Source organism: Scyliorhinus torazame, chromosome 18 (genome assembly GCF_047496885.1).
Source record: "Scyliorhinus torazame isolate Kashiwa2021f chromosome 18, sScyTor2.1, whole genome shotgun sequence".
NCBI classification, from domain to species: Eukaryota; Metazoa; Chordata; class Chondrichthyes; order Carcharhiniformes; family Scyliorhinidae; genus Scyliorhinus; species Scyliorhinus torazame.
In genome coordinates, this window is record NC_092724.1 from 161,973,993 (window position 1) to 161,998,707 (window position 24,715).

The window sequence follows — 24,715 nt, forward strand, 5'->3', positions numbered from 1 at the left end:
TGGTGATTGCCGAAATATTGGGTGGGTAAAGGCAAATTCCATACCCTAGAGTACATTTAACGGAGTCATTGGTGACTCCGAACCCAAGAATATTGAGTTTTAAAATTCCAAAACATACAACCCTACACCATTCGCCTTGCCAGCTTCAACATAACTGTCGGCAATCATCATTAAAAGATCTGATTGTGTAACAATTACATTGTGAGAAGATAAACATTGGCTCACCTATAAATTGCCACTTTAATTTGATCTTTTGTTAATTTGTCCCCTTTCCTCCCTTATTAATGAAAAGAGTATTAATGGATACAGCTGTAACAGCGGGGTGTGGAAGGCACTGAGAGAGTCTGTCACTTTGCTGAGCTGTTTCTCCTTTTTAAAAATAAATTTAGAGTACCCAATTATTTTTTTTCCCACTTATGGGGCAATTTAGGTGGCGAATCCACCAAGCCTGCACATCTTTGTGTTGTGGGGGCGAGACCCACGCAGACACGTGGAGTGTGCACATTCTCCCTATGGACAGTGACACCTGGGTCCTCGGTGTTTTGAGGCAGCAGTGCTAACCACTGCGCCACCATGCCGCCCCCTGCTCAAGGTAAAAGTTGTGATTCAGACTCATTCTTCCACCACATATAATTATTGGAACTAACATCACTAACCTGCTTTGAGAGCCTCTGCAAGATGTTCATTTCGTTTCTGAAGTAATAGCTTGAAAAGCTTCCGTACGGGAAACGCTGGATTGGATAACCTGATCTCTTCAAGCAAGCATTTCTGGATGTCCTGTGAGAATTCTGTCCTCCAGTTAGATAACTGCAGCATAAAATCACAAACTTTAAACCCACAGGATTTCTCACACAACAAAAGACAAATTTTCAAAGGGGCGATTCCCCACAAATTCCATGTACATTTTCTTCCCCCCCAAAAAAGCTCCATAAGCAAAGTCCATGCTGTCATCTGGATTTTATTGAAGATAAAATTAGTTGTAGATATGTGACATTTCCATGCAGCAACACTGTAAGGTTCTGGTCTTAATATGGTTCAGTAAAGTGTAACAACAGGTGAGAAGCTTTAATTCTGTCTCCAGAGGGCAGCACAGTGGCGCAGTGGTTAGCACTGCTGCCTCACGGCGCCGCGGTCCCAGGTTCAATCCCAGCTCTGGGTCACTGTCCGTGTGGAGTTTGCACATTCTCACCATGTTTGCATGGTTTCGCCCCCACAACCCAAAGAGATGCAGGGTAGGTGGATTGGCCACGCTAAATTGCCCCTTAATTGGAAAAAATGAATTGGGTATTCTAAATTTATGAAATAAATAAATAAATTCGGTCTCCAGAACTGTGAATTAACTGCAGCAGGGCACGTTCTGTTCCTCCAATTTGGGTTATACCTGGAGAGGGTATCCTGAGCTACATATCATGAAGGCAAATCTTTGGTGGTAGATGCAACAAGGAGCAGAGTATCAGAAATGAGACTCGCTGCATTGGTTTAAATATTAGCCATCTCATGGTATAAGCCTGGTGAGAACACTGAAGTGGGGCTTCCAAACACACAACCGAAAATTTTACAATGTGATCCCAATTGCAGCGTTAAACCGCCAATTTGTTAAAGCTGACAGAGCTATTAGGAAGTTTTGGTTAGATGGAACAGCAACTTAGGAGGATATGGAGGAGGGGTTCTGGTGTAAGATGCTCTGGAGAGTCCTCGTGCGCGAGGTTGGGGCTGATACAGCTGAAGGTGGTATACAGAGCACACCTCTCGAGGGCGAGGATGAGCCGATTCTTTGAAGGAGTAGAAGATGTGTGTGAACGTTGCGGGGGGGCTAATCACGTTCATATGTTTTGGTCCTGTCCAAAGCTAGATGATTACTGGAAGGAGGTTTTTACGGTTATTTCTAAAGTGGTGCACATGAAACTGGACCCGGGCCCCCGGGAGGCCATATTCGGGGTGTCGGACCAGCCAGGGTTGGAAACGAGTGCGGAGGCAGATGTTGTAGCCTTCACCTCATTGATCGCCCGAAGGCGGATCCTGATGGGTTGGAGAGCAACCTCTCCACCCTGTGCCCTGGCGTGGCGGGGGGGACCTGTTGGAATTCTTGACTCTTGAGAAGATTAAGTTTGAACTGAGGGGAAGGATGGAGGGGTTTTACAATTCATGGGCATTATTCATTATGCACTTTCAAGAACTGGATAACATCGAACATTACTTGGGGGGGTGGGGGGGGGTGATGGGTGTTAATGGTGGCTATGGGTGATTCCTGATTCCTTTTTGTCAGTTGCTTGTGTGAACATGCGGACTAATGTTTGGGGTTTGGTGGGAGGATGGGATCGTTGTTATTGATATGGGGACTGACATATTTGTTACTGATTATTGTTTATTGTTGGTGGGTGTAAATTTGGGAGAAAGTGCGAAAAAGGAGAATAAAGAAATATTTAAAAAGATGGAACAGCAACTCCTACTTACACTTGTGTTTCTAGGTTTCAAATACAAACATTAATTACATACACATTTTTTTAAAAAAGCAAAACATTGGAGCTGGAACGCCTGACAGCAACTCTGAAGAGGAGTTAAATTCAACTCAAAACATCTTCACAGATGCTGTCAGACCTGCTGAGTATTTCTAACACTTTCCATTTTATTAATAATTGCACATTGCTCAGCACAAGCGATCAGCATAAACTTTAGGGGGTTTCTCCAAATTCACCATTGGCCTGAAATCTCAACCAGGATTGTTTCCAAATTGGAAAAACGAACTAGGATTTATACAGCGTCTTTTACAACCTCGGGGATTCCGCAGATGCTCCACAGCATTCTCACTTTGTTTTAAAAAAAATAAATTTAAGAGTACCCAATTCTTTTTTTTTTTAAGGGGGCAATTTAGCGTGGCCAATCCACCTACCCTGCCCATCTTTGGGTTGTGGGGGTGAAATCCACGCAGACACGGGGAGAATGTGCAAACTCCACACGGACAGTGACCCGAGTCTGGAATCAAACCCGGATCCTCAGTGCCGTGAGGCAGCAGTGCTAACCACTGCGCCACCCAGCATTCTCATTTTTGTAATGGCAGAAAACTCTGCAGCCGGTTCAGTAACAGGAGCTGCTGAGATTGTGGGCATTTCTCTTTAACTTCCACCTTTTTATTTTAATAAGGAAGGAAAGGACCTGTATTCACAGAGAACTTTCAAGTCCTGAGAGACTTGTCCAGCCACAGTAGGTACCACAGCAACCAATTTGTGCACAGTAAGCTCCCACAAACAGCATTGAGATAAACAACAAGATAATTTATTTTTGGTGATCTTGTTGAATAGCGCTTTGGGATCTTTTATATCCATCCAAAAGTGCAGGTGGAATCTCGACCTTCTGACTGAGGAGGAGTCAGTTATCACTGAACCAAAGCAGACAGACACACCGGTATCCTGTACCTGGGTCCCTATTATTGCTGTTCTGAACCAGTGGAGTCTGCTGGCTTGTTCTCCAATCTCCCTCTATCCCCGTGGAAAAGAACACGGCCTCCGCAGTAATATGGGAGACACTCCAAACACAATCACAATTGAATGCTGCAGCAATTAAACATCAAGACAACATATTAAAATTAGAACGGTACCACGAGACACACTAACCCCAGTCCAAGATGCAACAGCTGTGGTTTTGTGTTTTACTTCAGAGAAATCTCCTAGGGAAAGGGAGACTTTCAGAATTCCTTCTATTCCTTCATTCACATCCTGGAGGCGGGTTAGAATAGCAGAGTTGGGCCACGCTAGGTTCCATAACAACGAAACTAGACAACAAAAACAGAACCACGTTAATTTTCAGCCATTAGCTAGAATTGAAATGCTGATGTGATGTGCTAAAGTGCCACATTGTAGAGCAAGTGTTGGCAGAATGCCCAAAAGTACTCAAGATAGATTATGCTATGAATGTGTTATAGTCCAAAAATAAATTTGTCCAGTCCCATCAACCAGCCAACATATTGATTCCTGCCAGCGCACACCATAAAAACCTCAGCACAAGTCTATCTTTTGACCATTTGCCCAGCTGGGTAGTTTCAGTACATGTAGAAATGGTGTGGAAGGAGATCTGATCTTGAATGTTACCAGGACCTTTCCTGTGGTGCTGCTCGCGGCAAATTGAAGGATTTCTGGATATCTTGACCACTTTTCAACAGTAACACATTTAAAAACAAAATCCTCACCAAGTTGAAGCCCGGGATTCTCGGGACAGCTGATGCTGGGATGTGAATCAAGAGCAAGTTGAAGCATTTATCTAAACAACTTCAAGCAAGGGGAGCCTGTTAAAAGTTACCTTCACCATACAGAGTTTTGAAGAAGAATCATATGGGACTCAAAACATTAAGTTCTCTCTCCACAGATGCTGCCAGACCTGCTTTTTCCGACACTTGTTTTTATTTCACATTTGCCCCTCTAACCTGTTCACTGCCACTCATGGTGGATTTGTACCGTAACTCCTTCCAGCTGCCTGGGCTCCATATCCTTTGTTACCCTTGGCTCGCAAAAAATATATAATAGTGCCGCAACATCTTTATCCTGCTTTCTTAAGCAAATACAAGCTATGTCCATTAACCTGAGGGATAGATCACAATTCATTCTTGGTATGTTTCACTTCAGCGTGGAATAAAGAAGCCCAGGGGATTCCAGCCAAGCCTCACCTTTGCTATTGTTAACTTGACCCACCTTCACGAGGAACCGATGAGTTACACGTTTGAAGACATGGTCATCTGATCTAGGTCACAAGGGAAGGCAATTGTTACATCTGACTTGTGCCACGCTGCACGATAGCACAGTGGTTAGCACTGTTGCTTCACAGCGCCAGGGACCCGGGTTCGATTCCCGGCTTGGGTCACTGTCACTGTGCGGAATCGCATGTTCTCCCCGTGTCTATGTGGGTTTCTTCCGGGTGCTGCGGTTTCCTCCCACAAGTCCAAAAAAACGAGCTTGTTGGGTGAATTGGACATTCTGAATTCTCCCTCTGTGTACCTGAACAGGTGCCGGAATGTGGCAACTAGGGGAGTTACACAGTAACTTTGTTGCAGTGTTACTGTAAGCCTACTTGTGACACTAATAAAGTTTATTATTACATGCGTTTATAAAGCAACTGAATCCTGAGGGGCTTCACAGGGATGCAATGAGACAAAAATGGAGTTAAAAATAATCTTCATTAGTGTCACAAGTAGGCTTACATTAACACTGCAATGAAGTTACTGTGAAAAGCCCCTAGTCGCCACAATCCAGCACCTGTTTGGGTACACAGAGGGAGAATTCAGAATGTCCAATTTACCTAATAGCACGTCTTTCGGGACTTGTGGGAGGAAACCAGAGCACCCGGAGGAAACCCACTCAGACACAGGCAGAACGTGCAGACTCTGCACAGACAGTGACCCAAGCCAGGAATCGAACCTGGGACCATGGTGCTGTGAAGCAACAGGGCTAACCACTGCGCTACCATGCCGCCCATAAAAATCCACACGGACAGTGACTTGGAGCCGGGATCGAACCAGAGTCCTCAGCGCCGGAGGCAGCAGCGTTAACCACTGGGCCTGAAAATGATACTTGATAAATACCCATGAACTTAGCCAAAAAGGTGGGATTTAAAGGAGAGGAAAATCCAGTCTGCGGGGCTGAAGTAAAATGTTGGGGACACTGGAAATCTCTAATAAAAACAAAAAATGCTGGGCATACTCAGCAGGTCAGGCAACATCTGTGGAGAGAAACAGCTGATGACCCTACCATCAGACATATGTTTTTATTCCAGACTGTGAGCATAGGTAACTGAAGGCACAGCCAACCAATGATGTGGTGATGGGAGGGAGATAAACACCAGAGGTCAAAATCAAAAGAATAAAAAGTTCCGGGGATCACTAAAGAGATGGCATGGGGTGCGACATAAAATAACTTAAATGCAGTGTGAGAATCTTAAATTTGTCAAATGACCTTTGCTTGAGGGATTTTCTAACTTTTAAGGGAGGGGTGAGGTCACGGTGTCAGGGGAGGAGGTTGGTTAATACCAGGTGTAGAATGCAGGGTGTGGTGATGGGATCAGCTCTGATGGGCAAGCTGCTCCTTTCCTGTCCCTTCTCACAGGTTCTGAATTTTGCAGACTCAAAGAATGATTTTGACTTTGTTTTTAAAGATACAATGCAAACAAGTATAAAATGCAAATTAAAAAGCAACATCTCCCAACTCTTGTTAAGCGAACACATCATAAACAGCATTACTGTCCCCAAACTTAAAAGTCTCACCTTGACTTTTTTGCTGGACATGAACGACAGTTTGGAAAGTTGCACCTGCAGCAGAGTAGACCTCCATCACTGCAGCAGTCTTTGCAATATGTTTTTTCAATGTGTCCGGCAATCCACTCATGAGAAACTGACGCTTAGCTCTAAACTGTTCATCATCCTGAGAGTTTTCTGAGCCATTGCAACTTTGTAAAACAACCAAACAGTCGTATTTTATTTATTGCCCATATCTCCATATTAAACAGCACCCCCTCCAGCCAACAAAGATTTTCTTCTGCATTGGTCTGTCTCACGATTACAACACACAAGTCTTGGTGATGTAAAGAGACAGGGTATCAACTGAGCAGGCACGGTGAAATCCAGTGCCTTAGACCTGCTGGTGAACATTTCCTCAAGTCGGAAGTTTCTACAATGGTTGTTAGTATTTGTACAAGAACGACAGTGCTCAGTAGAGGAACACAGATACAGGAGTGGGCCATTCAGCCCATTGAGTCAGATTCACCAATTAGATAACGGCTTACCTTAATTTATCTGCATTGGTTCTGTAATCCACAATATCCTTTCCTAACAAAAATTTTTAAATTTTCAATTAACCCCTCAATAGCTTTTGGGGGAAAGATGGTGTTGTGCTAATGTCACTGGACGAGTAATCCACAGGCCTAGGTCGATGCTCCAGGGATAAGGGTTCAAATCCCCCCACGGCAGCTGGTAGAATTTAAAGTCAATTAATAAAAATCTGGAGTTATAACGCTGGCCACAGTGACGGTGACCATGGAACTATCGAGTGTAAAAACCCAACTGGTTCACTAATGTGCTTTAGGGGAGGAAATCTTACTCGGTCCGGCCTACTTGCGACTCCAAAAATCACAGCAAGACTCTTAATTGCCCTTTGACATGGGGTCACTCAGTTCAAGGGCAATTAAGGATGGGCAACAAATGCTGGCCTTGCGAACGCTGTCCCCTTCCCTTGAAAGAATAAAGAATTAAAAAGGCCCACGGCCACGGAAAGACTTTCTCCACCCAACTGAAATTGCAGATTTAACGCAAATTCCAAGGCAGATGTGAGTATCAAAATGTGACTAATTAGGTAGCATTTCCAGGATTGTATGTTCCAATCATTTTTTTAAACAAATTCATTTATGGGACATGGGTGTTGCTGGCTAGGTCAGCAATTATTGTCCATCCCTAATTGCCCTCCAGAAGGTGGTGGTGAGCTGTCTTTGTCAACCGCTGCAGTCCATGTGGTGTAGGTACACCCATGGTGCAGTTGGGGAGGGAGTTCCAGGATGTTGCCCCAGTGACAGTGAAGGAACGGCGATCTATTTCCAAGTCAGGATGGTGCGTGACTTGGAGGGGAACCTCCAGGTGGTGGTGTTCCCAGGTATCTGCTGCACTTGTCCTTCTAGAGGTCACGACCATAGGTTTGGAAGGTGCTGCCTAAGGTGGCTTGGTGACTTGCTGCTGTGCATCTTATAGATGGTACACACGGCTGCCATTGTTCGTCGGTGGAGGAGGGATTGAATGTTTGTGGGCGGGGTGCCAATCAAATGGGCTGGTTATCCTGGATGGTGTCGAGATTCTTGATTTTTGTTGGAGCTGCACTCATCCAGGCAAATGGAGAGCATTCCATCACACGCCTGACTTATGGACAGCCTTTGAGGAGCCAGCTGGTGAGTTACTCACCATAGGAATTACTAGCCTTTGACCTGCCCTGGTAGCCACAGTATTAATGTGGCTAGTTCAGTTCAATTTCTGGTCAATGGTAATCCCCACGATGTTGATAGTGGGGGATTCAATGATGGTAATGCCATTGAATATCAAGGGGAGTTGGTTGGATTCTCTCTTGTTGGAGGTGGTCATTGCCTGGGACTTGTGTGGCGTGAATGTTACTTGAAATAGGTCCTTTCTGTGCTCTGTGACTCGATGAATAAGACACAGACACAGCTAATAATGTACTCACCTGTTCTCGTCGACAATGGTGATGGGCTCAGATGGTATAGCTTTGACTGCTTTTTTACCGCAAAATATGGAAGCAACCTGGAGATCAGCTAGATCAAGACAAAAATTAAAATGAGAAACAGACCTCCAAATAGTGAAAGTAATCGTGTGTATTTGGAATATGATGGTTGCACGATGGCTTCATGTAAAGCACTGTTGGGAGGTGGTCAAACAATCAACAGCATTCACTTCTCAAAGACAATTCGGGATGGCAAGATTTTCCCCCCTCTTTATTCTTGCGCGGGATGTGGGCGTCACTGGCAAGTCCAGCATTTGTTACCCATCCGTAATTGCCCTTGATCGAGTGTCTTGCTAGGTCATTTCAGAGGGCAGTCAAAGGTCAACGATGTTACTGTTGATCTGGAGTCACATGTAAGTTAGACCAGGTAAGGACGGCAGATTTCCTTCCCTAAAGGACACTAGCAAACCAGATATGTTTTTACGACAATCAATGATAGTTTCATGGTCACCATCACCGAGACGAGCTTTATATACCAGATTTATTAACTCAATTCATATTCCACCAGCTGCCATGGTGGGATTTGAACCGATGTCCTCAGAGCATTGGCCTGGGTCTGTGGGTTACTAGTCCACTGACATTACCACTACGCCACCAGATCTCCTTAATTAAATGTTTGCCTTTTCAGTGCTGCTCACACCGTATGACAAATAAAAATTCTTGTTCTATCTACCAACAGCTATAATGCCGCTTTTGATTGAAAGGGCTTTTATTCACACGGGAAAAGCAGAAACACAGCACAACAGGAGAGGTTAAGTGCAGCAAGATAAAAAGCAAAGCTGCAAACAAGACATGTGCAATGCAGGGTAGATGGAGGATTAGAGCGGGAGATGTGATTGCATTTTTAAAAAGAACAAGGCGACTGTTTTAAAGCTGTGCACCAAACAGTGCGGTAGAATTATGTTCACAAAGGGCAGCAACAATCACTCCTAGTTTCAGGTTAAAAAGACTGGAATTTATTTCAAAAAGGCCATGCAGTGCCCAGTCTATGTTATCGGAAATAAAACAACGTCTTGGCGTGTGCTACAAGAATATAACATACTTGAAAGCTTTGGATAATATCGAAAGGATCTGGGCAAAGGTCAAGCGTTGTTTAATTATTCTAAACTCTAACAGAGTGTGACTGCATTCCTACACATCATTTCCTACTAACAAACTCCACACAGTAACGTCTCTGCAGTACAAGGTTGTTTACTTTATGTAGTGTGCCAATTTCTTTAAGTAAGCAACATTAGATTCTCACATGCCTTTGTCACTTCCAAACTTGACTATTCCAATGTTCTACTGGCTGGTTTCCCCATCTACGTCAGCACATTCAAAACTCCGCTGCGTGTACGCTATCGTCCACCGTGTTCACCAGTCAGCTTAATGAGCCACACTTACCCCCAATGCCACACATTAACATTGCCACACATATAGGGTGGGGCAGTGGTTAGCACTGCTGCCTCACAGCGCCAAGGTCCCGGGTTCAATCCCAGCCCCAGGTCACTGTCTGTGTGGAGTTTGCACACTCTCTCCGTGTCTGCGTGGGTCTCACCCCCACAACCCAAAGACATACCTGGCAGGTGGATTGTCCCCGCTAAATTGTCCCTTAATTGGGGGGAAAAAAAGAATCGTGCACTTAATAAAAAACATTGCCACACATAGGAACAAGAGTAGGCCATTTAGCCCTCAACTATGTTCTGCCGCCATTCGACAAGATCATGGCTAGCCTGCAACCCAAATCCACAATCCCCATCTTTGCCTCAAATCTCTTTGTATCTTTAGTTAACAAATGCATCTGTGCCATTCGTCTCAACTACTTCCTGCAGTAGAACATTCCACATTTGAACCACCATCAGTGTAAAGAGGTTTCTCCCAAATTCGAGATTTATTAATGAGCACCCTACATTTATGACCCCCTAGTTTTGGACTCTCAAAAAGTGAAAACGTTTCTCTACATCTACCTTTCGAACCACTTCACAATTTTAAAAGGCATCCACGAGCCTTCTCTTTTCTACAGGAAAATAACCACAGCTTCTTCAACCTCTCCAGATGAGTATAACTGCTCAGTTCTGATTTAAAATAATTACAAGCTGCAGATCAAAGAAACTCTGAAAGCTGCTGAAATACATTTTGTCAAGGTTTTTCGTCATGAAAAATGAAATGAAAATTGCTTATTGTCACAAGTAGGCTTCAAATGAAGTTACTGTGAAAAGTTCCTAGTCGTCACATTCTGGTGCCTGTTCGAGGAGGCTGGTACGGGAATTGAACCGTGCTGCTGGCCTGCCTTGGTCTGCTTTCAAAGCCAGCGATTTAGCCCTGTGCCAAACCAGCAGATAATCGCAAGAATACCAATGTCAGGGGAAACAACAACTTTGTACAGTTTTCGAAGATTGGTAGAGGCATTGCCACGGAGAATGCACCAGTTGATGGTGATTGACAGTTAACTGCCAAGCATGGTTTGAAAATTTAAACCAGGTAGCTTGATTCTGATTGGTCAAGGCATTGCCCCAAGGAATGTAATTCCCTTCCCCTGACATACTAGTTGAGAAATTAGTACCACGTTGGGATTCTTACAATTCCACACGCTGCAAGATTGGCCTCAATGTCAACCTTGTCAACAGGGCCCAAACCATTTGCTCACCAAACAAGCTCAGGATAATGGCTAGCCTGATCACACCATTTTGTGCTATATATTGTGCAATGTCATAAACGGGCCTATGGCAATCATTTTCAGCCTTGCAAAGTGCTCAGTCTACCTTAGATTACCTGGTATGGGGTAATAAAGTTGTTTCTCCCAGCCCCCCCCCCCCACCCCCAGACATTGAGTGCAAGATGAAAAGCTCTGACAAAATGTATTTCCACACTGAAAACCTTTATGGCACATGAAAGGCATGTGTAGGAAAAGACCAGCAGGCCAATTAAGCCCGCCTAATGTGGGCAGAGCATCACGACTAAACACTATGATCATCTCTGAAAATTCCTCTCCGAGCCGCTCAGATGATGGCGCTTCATTTACTCCCATTATTCATTGACTAAATAAACTAGCAAATAAATGAGCTTCTGAAATTGCTAAAGAGCAGGATAGTGCAGCTGTACACTGTCAAGCTGGTTTGTACCGTATTGTGCCACGCAGCAAGTTTCTGATTTCATCTACACTGCTATAAAGGAAGTGTTGAGCAGAGGTCAAGAAGAGAAAGTCATTGCAAAAAGGATTGCCCCAGCAAATTCTTGCACCACACTATACAGTGCTATTGGTGAGCAATTGGCAGAGACTGTACAGCCCCGGCTGATGCAGAACATGGAGGATTTCAGCTACGAAGAGAGGCTCGTTAGGCCATTTTCCTCAGAGCAGAAGGTTGATTAAGTTGTATAAAATTATGAGGGACATAGATAGGTTAGCTGGATTGACCACGCTAAAATTGTCCCCTCATGTCCAAAGATGTGGAGGCTGGGTGGGGTTACGGGGATAGGGCAGGGGAGTGGGCCTTAGGTAGGGTGCCCTTGGCAGGGTCAGTGCAGACCGGATGGGCCGAACAGCCTCCTTCTGCACTGTTGAAATTCTATTGGAAAAGGTGGGGAGAAGCTTTTTCCCCTCAGTGGAGGGGTCAATAGCCAGGAGGCACAGATTTAAGGTAAGGGGCAGGGGATTTGAGGATAACCCTTTTCACCCAAAGGGTGGTGGGAATCTGGAACTCGCTGCCTGAAAGGCTGGTAGAGGCGGGCAACCTCACAACATTTAAGAAGCATTTAGATGAACACTTGAAACGGCACGGTATACAAGGCTACGAGCTAAGTGCTGGAAAATAGGATTAGAATAGATAGGTACTTGATGGTCGGTGCAGACTCGATGGGCTGAAGGGCCTCTTTCTGGCTGTAAAACTCTATGACTTCACAAAAATGAGTACGGTAACTTACTTCAGTAAGGTCCACATGGAAGAGAACGATTTAGACTAAACAACAAAAAATATTAATGGAAATGTTCTTCGTTTCAGCATACACTAACCTGGAGTGCTCTTAGTTGATGTGCTACCTGGATTCCTTCTCAACACATCACTTAAATTCCTCAAATTTTTGGATTTCTTCTCACTTTGAATTATACAGTCGGAATCACTTTCAGCACTTGAATTTAACATAATTTCCAAGTCCTATACAAAACAAATGTAAGAATTATAAAAACCTGTTGTCAGGCTGCAATGATGTTCAACAGACAGGGCCATCAGAAGTAACATCATTATTACTGATACCCTAAACGCAAACAAGATTCTTCTCAAGTATTTCGCCATTTATGAACAGCAAAAAGTACAATTTTGCACATTGGCAGCGTTCAAGAATCTCAAAGAATTGGTAAAATAATATAAACACTCAGTTAGGAATAAAACATAAACAGTACAGACTGAGAGTCGTCTACCGTTTGTCTTAGAACACAGCATCTCACAAACATTTATATACTTTCCCTCCTCTTGAAAGAATGGACTCCTGCAAGGAATATGGCTTCAAAACAGGCCCACAATGACCTGGAAGCCTTTTTTCGGAGGGTCAGCATATTCCTTTTATCTAATTTATTGTTTGCTGACCTTGCTGTCCATAAGTTGCTGCCACGTTTTCCCGCAAAACAGTGGCACAGTGGTTAGCACTGCTGCCTCACTGCTCCGGGGACCCAGGTTCAATTCTGGCCTCGGGCGACTGTCTGTGTGGAGTTTGCACGTTCTACCCGTGTCTGCGGGTGCTCCGGTTTCCTCCCACAAGTCCAAAGATGTGGTTAGGTGGATTGGCCATTCTAAATTGTCCCTAAAGTGTCCAAAAGGGTTAGGGTTACAGGGATAGGGTGGAGGCATGGGCTTAAGTAGGGTGTGCGTTCAAGGGCCGGTGTAGACTCAATGGACCGAATGGCCTCCTCTGCACTGTAAATTCTATGATTTTATGAAAACATGTGACTACTCTTCAACAATAATTCAAAAAGATACACAAAATGCTCGTTACTTCCTTTGCTCTCCCCGTTGCTTTGTTTCCCTTCCAAATTCTGTCTAGTTCCTATTGCCTGTTTAAAATTGGAAATATCGCAGCAGGGTAACTATAGGAAGAGGAATTCCTTCAAAGATATGGCTGGCTTTTCTGGCAGTTCAGGTGGGGATTAAAGATTTCATGGCAGTATATTACTGGCTGCAGGCAGTTGTGCGGCTGAACAACATTCCTTTTGAAACTAACACAAAAAGACATTAGCAGGTCATTCACCCCATTGGTGCCTCTTACTCTTTTAGTTTGGTTGCTGCGTTCGCCCACATAACAGGAGTTCTCTGTAATTCATTGTAGGTGAAATATTGCAGGGGTTTCTGACAGAGAAGACCATAAGAATAGGAACAGAAGTAGACCATTCAGCCCTTTGAGCCTGCTCCACCATTTAATAAGATCGTGGCTGATCTAAGACTCACTAAGTCCACTTTCCTACCACATCTCTGCAACACTTAATTCCCCATCTGATTAAAAACCTACAGACCTCAACCTTGAAAATGGCTCGAACGCCACAGCTTCTGGAGGTAAAATATTCCAACAGTTCGCCACTCTTTGAGAGAAGAAATTCTTCCTCAAATCCGTCTGAAATGAGAACCCTCCTTATTCTGCGACTATGCCCTCTGGTCCTACGAGTGGAAACATCATCTCTTCCCCCCCCCCCCCAAAAAGGAATGTATATGTTTCAATCATATCACCTCTCATTCTTCTGAACTCCAAGGAGTACAGACCCAATCGGGTTAATCTTTCCTCATGATCCTGCATATCCAGGGTCATCCTAATAAACCCTCTCTGTACTGCATCCAATGATAATATAGCTTTCCTTAAATAAGGGGACCAAAACTGTACCCAGTATTCTAAATGTGGCCTCAGTAGTACCTTGTAAAGTTGCAGCAACTCCTCTTTACTTTTATGCTCCAGCCCCCTTGAAATAAAAGCCAGCATTCCATTTGCCCTAATTACCTTCTGCAGCTGTAAGCTAGCTTTCTGAGTTTCATGAACTAGGACCCCCAAGTTCTCTGCTACACCTTTCTGCAGTCTCTCTCCATTGTTTCACCATCAAAGGTTGGAGTGGTAAAGTAACCACAGATAGAGTTCACTGGTGGAAATAGAAAAGAACTGAGTGGGTGCATCTATAACACACACACACTGGTGAACAGATACTTTGTAGTGCAGTCCTGTGTCTTTTGAGAATTATAATTTTTTTCCCCTGTTGATTTGCAGGATTTGAAAAAGCAGCGGACAGGGCGGCACGGTGGCGCAGTGGTTAGCGCCGCGAAGCCGGGTTCGATCCCGGCCCCAGGTCACTGACCCGTGTGGAGTTTGCACATTCTCCCCATGTCTGCGTGGGTCTCACCCAGACAACCCAAAATGATGTGCAGGGTAGGTGGATTGGCCACGCTAAATTGTCCCTTAATTGGAACAAAAATAATTGGGTAGTATAAATTTATATTTAAAAAAAGAAAAGGCAGCAGAAGAAAATTCAATACATGTATTGGACCCCAGATCTGGGAAGCTTGGGACCGAATGTACTGTACAGGGACTTTCTGGATTTTGGGCCCTGGGGCAGGGGAATAGGACAACTGAAGCTGGGACAGGGAAAGGAAGGGAGGGAGGGAGGTGGAAGACACCGCTCCCACTGTTAATCCCTGATTCAAAGAGCAGGCAATCAGCGCACCGTGACCCAGATATAATGGATAGCAATGCCTAATGGGGATAGTGGTTTCCAGAGAAGGACACGGTTTTCAAGTCCTTCCTGAGTTTGGGATGCCGGATATGGGGTCCAGTTCCTGCAGTAACTTCCAAAAGGGTACTGGATATATATTTGTAAGGAATTTATTTTCCAGGCCTATGGGGAAAGAGCAGGCAAATGGGTCTATTTGGATAATTCTTTTGGCAAGCCAGCACAGGCATGATGTGCTTAATGGGGATGTCATCTGAAAAAGTTGGTTAACTTATAAAACAAGCTTATATGGTAAAAGTAGAAAGAATAAAAATTGACACAAAAGTGCGATCTACAAGCAACTACGTGGTAAGTTCGTAGAAATTGGATTCCAATTCCTACCTCCTGATCGAGATTTTGTTACGGCCTAGGTAGGGTGCTCTTTCGAAGGGACGGTGCAGACTCAATGGGCCAAATTGCCTCCTTCTGTACTTTAGGGATTCTATTCTATGGGGAGCCGAGGCAGGCAGTCAACAGAGACAAGACAGTTCCTGGCAGAAAGCCACCGAGAACCACTCCTGCACACCTCATTTTGACCTGCACTAGTGACAAAAGCATGTCCGCGGGCGGACTCACCGCGGACTCGGTGATCGATTGTACCACATTTCCCACCACGCTGAGTAAAGATGTTTCTCCTGAATTCATCAGCGACTACATTGTATCTATGGCTCCTAGTTTTGTTCTCTTATAGTGAAAGCATCAGTTATGAGGTCTTGTGTGATGCACAAGAGCCAAAATTTACAAATACTCAATTCTCAGCAGGCCACTTCATTCAGAAACAATGTTAGAGAGAGAAATTTATCCAAGTAAATTTGGATTTGACTGTAAGATTTTAGAATGGCATTCAAAAGTACATATCTGCGAGCAGATATCTGCGGGTTATATCACGGCGCCGAGGTCCCAGTTCGATCCTGGCTCTGGGTCACTGTCCGTGTGGAGTTTGCACATTCACCCCGTGTTTGCGTGGGTTTCACCCCCACAACCCAAAGATGTGCAGGGTAGATGGATTGGCCACGCTAAATTGCCCCTTCATTGGAAAAAAATGAATTGGGTACTCTAAATTTCTTTTTAAAAAGTACATATCTGCACACCAAGTGCCTTTTGTGAACCCTCTTACAATGTCAAACCCAATGCTCGAATTTCACACAAAACAAACACTTTACGTTAACATGATTGTATGACATGTCAAGCTGAGAGTACCAACCACCATTGCCTGCTTTTCAAAACATTATTATTTTCTTTCATTAAAAACCCAAATTGCTAATACCTCAGTCCCACAAAATTTCTCATCAGATCTGCCTTGCCGTCGGGACGACCGCCTCAGAGGTGTAATGGATTCCACAGGATTTCTGCACTTGCTCTGCACTTTGGCTTTTTCAACTAGCCTCTTCGCTTTGACCATATTCTTGGATCTGCGCATCCGCTAAGTAACAAAGTGTTAGCAGTTAGAAAAATACCACCATATAATTTTAAAAAAGATTGTGCATTTGTATCACACCTTCCACAACTGTAGGGCATTCAAACGTATCTTACAGCTAATTAAGTACATTTGAGGTGGAGGCCCAGTTGGAATACGGGAAATTGGCAACTAATTTGCACAGAGCAAGCACCCACAATTAGTAATCAGATACTGAATAAACTGATCATCTAAAGTTTTTTCCGAAGCGATGTTGGCAGAGGGATCAATATAGGTCAGAACACTGGGACAACACCGGACTCTTCAAGAGTGATGGGATCTTTTACATCCACCCAGAGAGTTGTTGAGTTTTGTTTTGTCTCATCAGAAATAGACATCTCTGACGGTGCAGCACCCGCCCAATAATGTATTGAAGTGTCCGCCTGGATTGTGCGCTCAAGTGGGTCTTGAACCAATAATCGTCTGCTTCAGAAACGAGTGATAGCCACTGAACCATGGCAGAGTATAAAAACTGGGCAAGTCATGCTATAGTTGTATAGAACCTTGATATGGCCGCACTTGGAATACGCTGCAGAATTCTGGTCACCACACTACCAGAAGGATGTGGAGGCTATGGAGAGGGTGAAGAGGAGGTTTACCAGGATGTTGCCTGGTCTGGAGGGTGCTAGTTATCCAGAGAGGCTGAATGGACTCGGACTGTTTTCATTAGAACGACGGAGGTTGAGGGGTGACCTGATAGAGGTCTACAAGGTTATGAGGGTCATGGATAGAGTGGATGGGCAGGCACTCTTTCCCAGGGTGGAGGGATCAGTCACTAGGGGGAATAGGTTTAAGGTCCGTGGGGCGAAGTTTAGAGGAGATGTGCGAGGCAGGTTTTTTACGCAGAGGGTGGTGAGTGTCTGGAACTTGTTGTCAGGGCAGGTTGTGGAAGCAGATACATTAATGGCGTTCAAAAGGCATCTTGACAAATACCTGGATAGGATGGGTATAGAGGGATATGCCAAAGAACAAAACAATACAGCGCAGGAGCAGGCCCTTCAGCCCATCAAGTCTGTGTTGGATCTCTAGAACAGTGTTCTTCAAAGTCAGGGGGGGGGGGGGGGGACACCCGCGGGCTGGTGTCGGGAGGGTCGCAGAGCCGTTGTCCACGGCGCTCCCGATCCCGCATATCCCTGCGCAGCAACCGGTTTTTCATAACACCGGCTGCGAACATGTTTTTAAAAAAATTTGGCCGCATTGCGCATGGATAATCGGGCACGCATGCGCAGTTCGGCCGCTATTTTTTTTTTAAACGGTTGCAGCTTTTTGTTTTCCAAGTTCTGTAGTGGTTTTTATTCATTTATTTTATTCATTTAATTTTTTTCAATTATTTTTTTTTACAAGTACGGGGAGGATAACATTTTACAGGAAAAAAAATTCAGAACTTTGGACAGATGGAGACTCCATACTTTCCGACACCGGAAGGCTTCACCTTCATCCAACAGGTTCCATCAGAGGAGCGTGTACGAGGGCCAAAGGGACCCAAAACCATTTCCTCCATTTTTGTTAGCAGCAAACAAGATAAAGAGAAAATGGTGGGTCGCGCAGGTCGGCCGGCATGGGTCGCGAAGGTCAGCCGGCATGGGTCGCGAGGGTTGGTAAAAATGGGTCCCCGGAAAATAGTTTGAAGAGCACTGCTCTAGAAGAGCAATTTACCTCGTCCCACTTATTCCCCTTGGCCTCTTGCCACTTCAGGTAATAATCCAATTCTCTTTTGAAGGCCAACATTAGACCGTAAGACCATTAGCCTTGGAGCAGAAGTGGGCCATTCGGCCCATTGAGTCTGCTCCACCATTCAATGAGATCATGGTTGATCTGATATAATCCTCAACTCCACTTTCCCGCCTTATCCCATAACATTGAATCTGCCCCCACTACACACACAGGCAGAATATTCCACATCTTAACCATACACCATGTAAAAAAGGTTTCTCATGCACCCTTGCTTCTTTTACCATTCACTTTAAACTGGGGCCCTGTTTCTTGAATTTTCTACCAAGAGGAACAGTTTCTCCCGATCTACTCTATCCAACCCCTCTGTGAAAACCTCTATCCAATCTCCTCAAACTTCTCCTCTGTAGGGAGAAGAGCCGAGCTTCTCCAATCCAACCACATGGCTCAACGATTCTCATCCCTGGAAACATTCTCATGAATCTTTTCTGTATCCTCTCAAATGTCTTCACATCCTTCCTAAAGTGTGGCTCCCCAAATTGGACACAGTACTGGATTCAAGGTCAAACTAGGTTTTACAGTTACGTCATAACCTGTACTCTATCTATGACCCTATTTATAAAGCAGAGGATCCCACATCGTTTGTTAACCACTTTCTCATAGAAACATAGAAAATAGGAACAGGTGGAGGCCATTCGGCCCTTCGAGCTTGCTCCGCCATTCATTATGGCCGTGGCCAATCATGCCACTGTCAACGATTTGTGAAATTACCCAAGGTTCCTCTTCTTCTTCACACCCCCTTTTTAAAAAAAATATTCCCTCCCCCTCTTCTTGCATTTCCTACCAAAATGAAACACTTCACATCTTTGCATTAAATTTTATTTGCCACTAGTCCACCCATTTCACCAGCCTACCTCCTCTTGAGGTTTATCACCACCTTCAATCAATTGAAATCAATTAAGCTCAATCAATTCAAACGTCGATCTTTAAAATTTCTCTACTCGGGATCATTTTATATCAACTCTAATATTTAAAAAACTAAAAAGCCTTTGTTAATAAAGAACTCCAACCACATTTTTAAACATCATTCTACCTGGGCCGATTTCAAGTCGTTATGAAAGGACAATATTCAATGGAGCACATTCACCCTTCGGTGCTACATTTTTCAGTTCTGCATGAATTTGCACACATTACCGGTTACATAACAATAAACCTCATTCAAAGTAAGATTATTTCAGAAAATACAAACACCTGGTTGCTCCTGGGAGTAAACTCCGTGTTCTCGTGCATTTTCTCTGCTTTTGCATCATTTTTCGACCGAGTGATTCGTATAAACTTCATTCTGAAAAGCCAGCAAATAAAATATGGTGAAAATCTCATTCACATTACAAATTTACACTGCAAACCCATTATCCTAGTTACAGTTTACAAGATTAACATTGAAAATCGCAGTGCAGAATTAAGTCGGGGACAGGTCTGTGCCTGTTTATGCTCCACCCAAATCTCCTCACACCGTACTTCATCAACATATCTTTCCGTTCCTTTCTTCCCCATTCACTTATCTATCTTCCTTTAAACGTATCTATGTTATTCACCCCAACTACTTCATGTAGTATCATGTTACACATTCTGAGCAAAGGTTGATTTGTAAAAGTTTAGAATACACACATGGTATTCCAATCATGTATGAGCATATAAGCCACTTGCCCAGTGATGCACAAGTTTAATGTGGACCTTATTGGGTGCACAAACATACCCCATAATCTTGTGTTCTATTAGATCTGTACCTTGACTCCCACTTTTGTTTTACATTCCTCAGAACCTTTATCCAATAAAAATCCATTGGCCTCAGTCTCAGAGAATATCATTTGACCCAGAGTTTACCTGTTCCATGTGCAGATTAATCTGTTTAAGACATATTATGAATCAATCAGTGCAGCACCATATTACAAGTTCTACCCTCTTCTAGCCCTCCCCCACCCCATCACAAACTGTGAGTAATCCTGCTGCAAAGTCGGTGCATAGCACCAGTGGAGGCAGAATAAGCGTCTTATCTATACGTCCAATGTCTTAACTTCTTCCATCGTGCAGGAGATAAAGTCTGAGAACACGCACAAAAACAGCTTCTTCCCCGCTATTACTAAACTCCTAAATGACCCTCTTATGGACTGACCTCATTAACACTACACCCCTGTATGCTTCACCAGATGATGGTGTTTATGTAGTTACATTGTGTACCTTGTGTTGTCCTATTATGTATTTTCTTTTATTCCCGTTTCTTCCCATGTATTTAATGATCTGTTGAGCTGCTCGCAGAAAAATACTTTTCACTGTACCTTGGTACACGTGACAATAATCAAAATCCAAGTTCACTCTGAGGTAAGTGCACCAGAGCATGGGTCACCGTTCACAGAAAAGAAAACGGGGTTTTTTAAACACCAAACACATTCCACATGAAGGGAGAACGAATCTATACTTTCAACTTCTCTGCAGTTGGTTACAAATACTTGTTTATAGGGACCACTTCAATTCCTAGTATGGAGTGAAACAAAATGTTCCCTCCCTTAATTGGAACTGTTTAAACATTTTTTTTTTTTTTTTAAATCAGGAGCGTATCATAGCAAGTAACAGAAACAAGTAACAAAACAAACGAGCAAAGAACAGTAAGCTTTGAATGCACGTTCAGATGAATTTTAGCATGTTTAGTGTAAGTTACAGGTGTTTGTCTCCAAGTCACCTAAAGTATTCAATCATATGGGAGTGCAAGAATATTACAACTCAGGGACAGTAATGCAAATCTGAACTAATGATTTACCAGCGATGAACCCATTCACTTGCTTCCCATGTCTCTTAATAGCTTATCCCTGTTGAGAGTTTAATGTATCTATTTTTAACTACGCTCATGTTTTAATTACTGTAGGGCTAGAAATGTTTCCTGGTTAGAATTCAGTATCCCCAGGATCGTTTAGCGTACAGATACCCATCCAGTCTAATATACTCAAAGGTTGCCAGCTTTAATGCTCTTACCATTAGACTTGCGCAAGGCTCTCAATACATCCCCTCAAATTCATCTGAAAACTACCACAACTGTAACAGCTCTGTAAGCACCAATTGATCGAAAGACAAACCCCAGAATTAGGGATATATGTTTTGCCACAATTTAGGTGGGTACATGCATGAAAACTGTTTGTACACACAACTGCCACTGCAATACACTGCATCATTGTATAATATTGGAATTTATAAACTTATAAACTAATTTTCCATCTCCTCCCTTATACAATGAGCTGTTCAAAGTAATTTCCCCATTTCATAAAATACAACCCGTGATTTTCTCCACGTATTTAGGAAGATAAGAAAATATACTGGCATGTGTTCATGCAACTTATTGCTCAAAAGGAAAGGGCGACAGCAATTTCCACTAGCTGTGGACTGCAAAATAAATTCTATCATATAATCTTCGATCAATAATTATAATAGCCTCATGTTCTCATAGCGGCCTCCTTCCATGTACATCCTCCCCCACCACTTCCCATATTACCACTCACATGCCTATTTGGAAAATCTTCCACCCATGAAGCATTAAATTCTAAAGGGCTGCAACAAAATGCAGCTAAAGCCATCAGAAGATCAGTGAATCTCTGCAGCTGGTCAAAAAAAAAAGTAAACCGTTTATCAAATGTAGCAGGTTTTACACTTGGGTGTAAAAGATAAATAGATCAATCAAGGAGTCACATCCAACACTGCAACTGTGTAGAGACTTGAAATGCACATTACCTGATCGGACTTTTGTTACAGGTCATAGGAATCATTTCTGCTTTGTAGATGCTATTTTCTTCAGAAGACCAACATGTCAATTTTGGGGTGGACCTACGGGCTGGGACACCCAGGCAAACCACGCCAATGGCTTTATCTGGTATCAGGGAACAGTCCCGAGCATCTCTTTGCTGTCTAAGGCTCCTCCGTGTAATTCTACATGTTTCACTTGATCGAGTCGTTGCTGGATCAAAGGGCTTGGAGTCTCTTGATTCTTCAATTGCCTCATCGCATGTTTTCAGATTAGGATCAATTTCCTCTCCTGTTACTTCACAGTCTTCTGGACTTTTACATTCTGCTTTCCGAACCTTTCCGCGTTTTAACTTTTTATTCTTTTTCGCGGTTGCTCCAGACTCACGTTTTTCTGTCCTAGAATCGTGACTGCCTTTGCTGGACATCTCAGCTTTTGTAACCTGGACAAATTCCTCCTTTCCCTTCTCCACACTGGACTCATCAACACCTCCTTCAGCTGCTTCATCTGGCCTGAAACCTTCCTTTGGGGTCTTTGGTTTCTGCGCCGCCTTCTTGAGCCCAATTTTTGCTGGATCTGAAGAGAGCGGTCGCCTGAAAGCATTCATAAACTGCTCCCGTTCAGCTCGACTGCACTTAACCTTCACAGGACTCTTATCGGTGGCATCCAATACTGACAACTCCAACTCCTCCTCCGCTATTACCACATTTGATCTCCTTGCAGGAGCTGGATCAGTGCTCTCGACAGGATGCGGACTCACCAGTTGGATTTCAACCGCTTCGCTTTCGGAGTCCGCTTTCTTTCTCAAAAAGATCGATGCTATTTTTTTCTTTTTCAATTTGGAATTGTGAGCTGAGGTAGATGTAGGACTAGAGTGAATCTGAACGTGGACAGTCATTGTTTTAGGAGAGATTGACTGAGCAGCTGAACTCATGTCTTCTGTTAAATTGGGAAGTTTGTTACTTTCCTCGATTATCTCCGTGTCATCATCCCCTGCTGCTTTTTCAGCTGAAGACTCCTCGGATTCTTGGTTCTTTATAAAGTCTTCAAATGACACAGTAACAGTACTGTCATTCATCTGACAAGTCTCGTCAGCTGTTGTATCCAAACTTGTCTCACTGAGACACATTCTTTCACTTTCAACAACCACAGGAATAGTAGCCCCTTGAGCCTCTGGCTTTTCAACCCCCCTTTCACAGCAATCATCTGTTGCCTCAGGCTCAACATCTGATTGCCTTGAGGGATCTTTGCTATTTCCTGCAGCCTTTCTTTTTCGTGTTTTCTTTGAGATTTTTCTACTTGAATGATTGACGGGTTCTTTGCAGCTTTTCTTTCTGTTCCCTGCTTTTGTCCTCCTTCGTACAGTGTTGGAACCCACAAAAACACTGGTCTCATTCTCTTCAAATAGTTCTTGGCTTTCTGCGCAAAGCTGAGCAATCAGTGCAGCTGTATCACTCCCAAAAACTCCAACACCCGATCTCACACCACATGCCTCTGCTACACTCGAGTTACTTGTGTCACTGATTTCAGCTACTTCATGACATTCATTTAATTTCTGGCTGAAGTTAATTCTTCTACTGAGCCCTTTCACAGCTGAATTCTTTCCTTCAGATTCACCAGACGCATTCGAAGCAACGTTTCGTCCACTTGGAGTTTTCTTGAAGTAATCCATTATGTTGCTGGATTTGGGTGATGGAAAGGCAGTGTCAATGGATTTTGACAACGGTGAAAAGTAACTTGTGATTGTGTTTGTGGAGGAATCCTCTGCATCTTTTTTCGGTTTCTTACACGACTGCAAAACAAACACATAGCATATTTATAATAGCACCATTCACCTGCACGTCTTTGACATGACTTTTTAAAAAAATAAGTGATATTATTAGTGACTGTTCATCACACATCACCGACTCCAGTATTTGGATCAGCAGAGTAACAAGCGAAACCATGTAAACTAAGTGAATGACAGGCGACATTAGCAACTGTTAGTGCTCCTGTGCTTTCAAAACCGTAGAGTGCATGGAGTTTCAGAAAAATGCAAGAGTGGTTTGAAAAACAACAATTCCAAATGCTCTCACCTCATCGTATTCCTCCACCGTACCAGCCATGGCAATGATCCCAACCATGTCAGCAATCTCTACCCTCCTGGGCATTCAGAAAGAAACCTGCGAAGGGACGGGCAGAGTACATTACACCAGAGAAACTCTTACTGGCAATCACACAAATTGGGTTTCCTTGGCCAGTGTTCAGAAAGGCACAAGGGTTGAAATAAAATCCATCTTCACACAGGGGGAGGTAGGGGATCCCATTTCAGACTAAGCCCAGTCTAATTTCAGACTAATACCCCCCCCAAAATTCAAAGCCCCACACACACTCGCCTTTAGGACACTCGGGGTGGAAGGCTGTGCAGCCACATTTCGCTGCTCCCTCCTTCTTTGCCCCTACCAAGAGCGGGGCCCTCAGCCTGAGGAACCTCCTCAAGATGAAGAGCCGCCAGCTACTCGCGTTCGTTTAAATTTACGCCGCATGTCCAATGGTTTTAAAACCAAGCTCACGATTGACGACTCCGCTTTTTCCTCTCCCCTCCCCCCCGGTCGCCTTGCGCTGTACGCGGTTTTTTTTCTCCCCCCCTTTGGACGCCCCGGAGAACCGGGAGGAGGGGGAGGGGGGAAAATCCTCTTTCAAACGGGCGCCCGAACCAAACAGAAATGGCGCCAATTCACCCTGACCTTTGCCCCGCCGCCCGGCCGGCCAATCGCAGGGCCGTCCGGCGCGTGCCCGTCAATTGCGGCCCAGGCCCCGCCCCCCGCCCTCCGGATCGGCCCCGC

At 44.0% G+C, this 24,715-nt stretch overlaps 1 protein-coding gene across 2 annotated transcripts in view; it reads right to left on the reverse strand.

Annotated features, from left to right (window-relative positions):
• Positions 1 to 24,607, reverse strand: part of atad5a (ATPase family AAA domain containing 5a) — a 59,014-nt gene extending 34,407 nt beyond the window's left edge. For both annotated transcript variants that reach the window (XM_072483794.1, XM_072483792.1), the window contains exons 1-10: positions 24,266 to 24,607; positions 23,966 to 24,052; positions 21,881 to 23,682; positions 19,355 to 19,445; positions 16,244 to 16,399; positions 12,250 to 12,391; positions 8,205 to 8,292; positions 6,248 to 6,429; positions 3,612 to 3,769; positions 657 to 807 (exon numbers count right to left, since the gene is read on the reverse strand). In XM_072483794.1, coding sequence (XP_072339895.1) covers positions 657 to 807; positions 3,612 to 3,769; positions 6,248 to 6,429; positions 8,205 to 8,292; positions 12,250 to 12,391; positions 16,244 to 16,399; positions 19,355 to 19,445; positions 21,881 to 23,682; positions 23,966 to 24,040 — 2,845 coding nt within the window. In that variant the 5' untranslated portion in view covers positions 24,041 to 24,052; positions 24,266 to 24,607. The remainder of the gene's footprint in view (positions 1 to 656; positions 808 to 3,611; positions 3,770 to 6,247; positions 6,430 to 8,204; positions 8,293 to 12,249; positions 12,392 to 16,243; positions 16,400 to 19,354; positions 19,446 to 21,880; positions 23,683 to 23,965; positions 24,053 to 24,265) is intronic.
• Between the last annotated feature and the right edge of the window lie 108 nt (positions 24,608 to 24,715).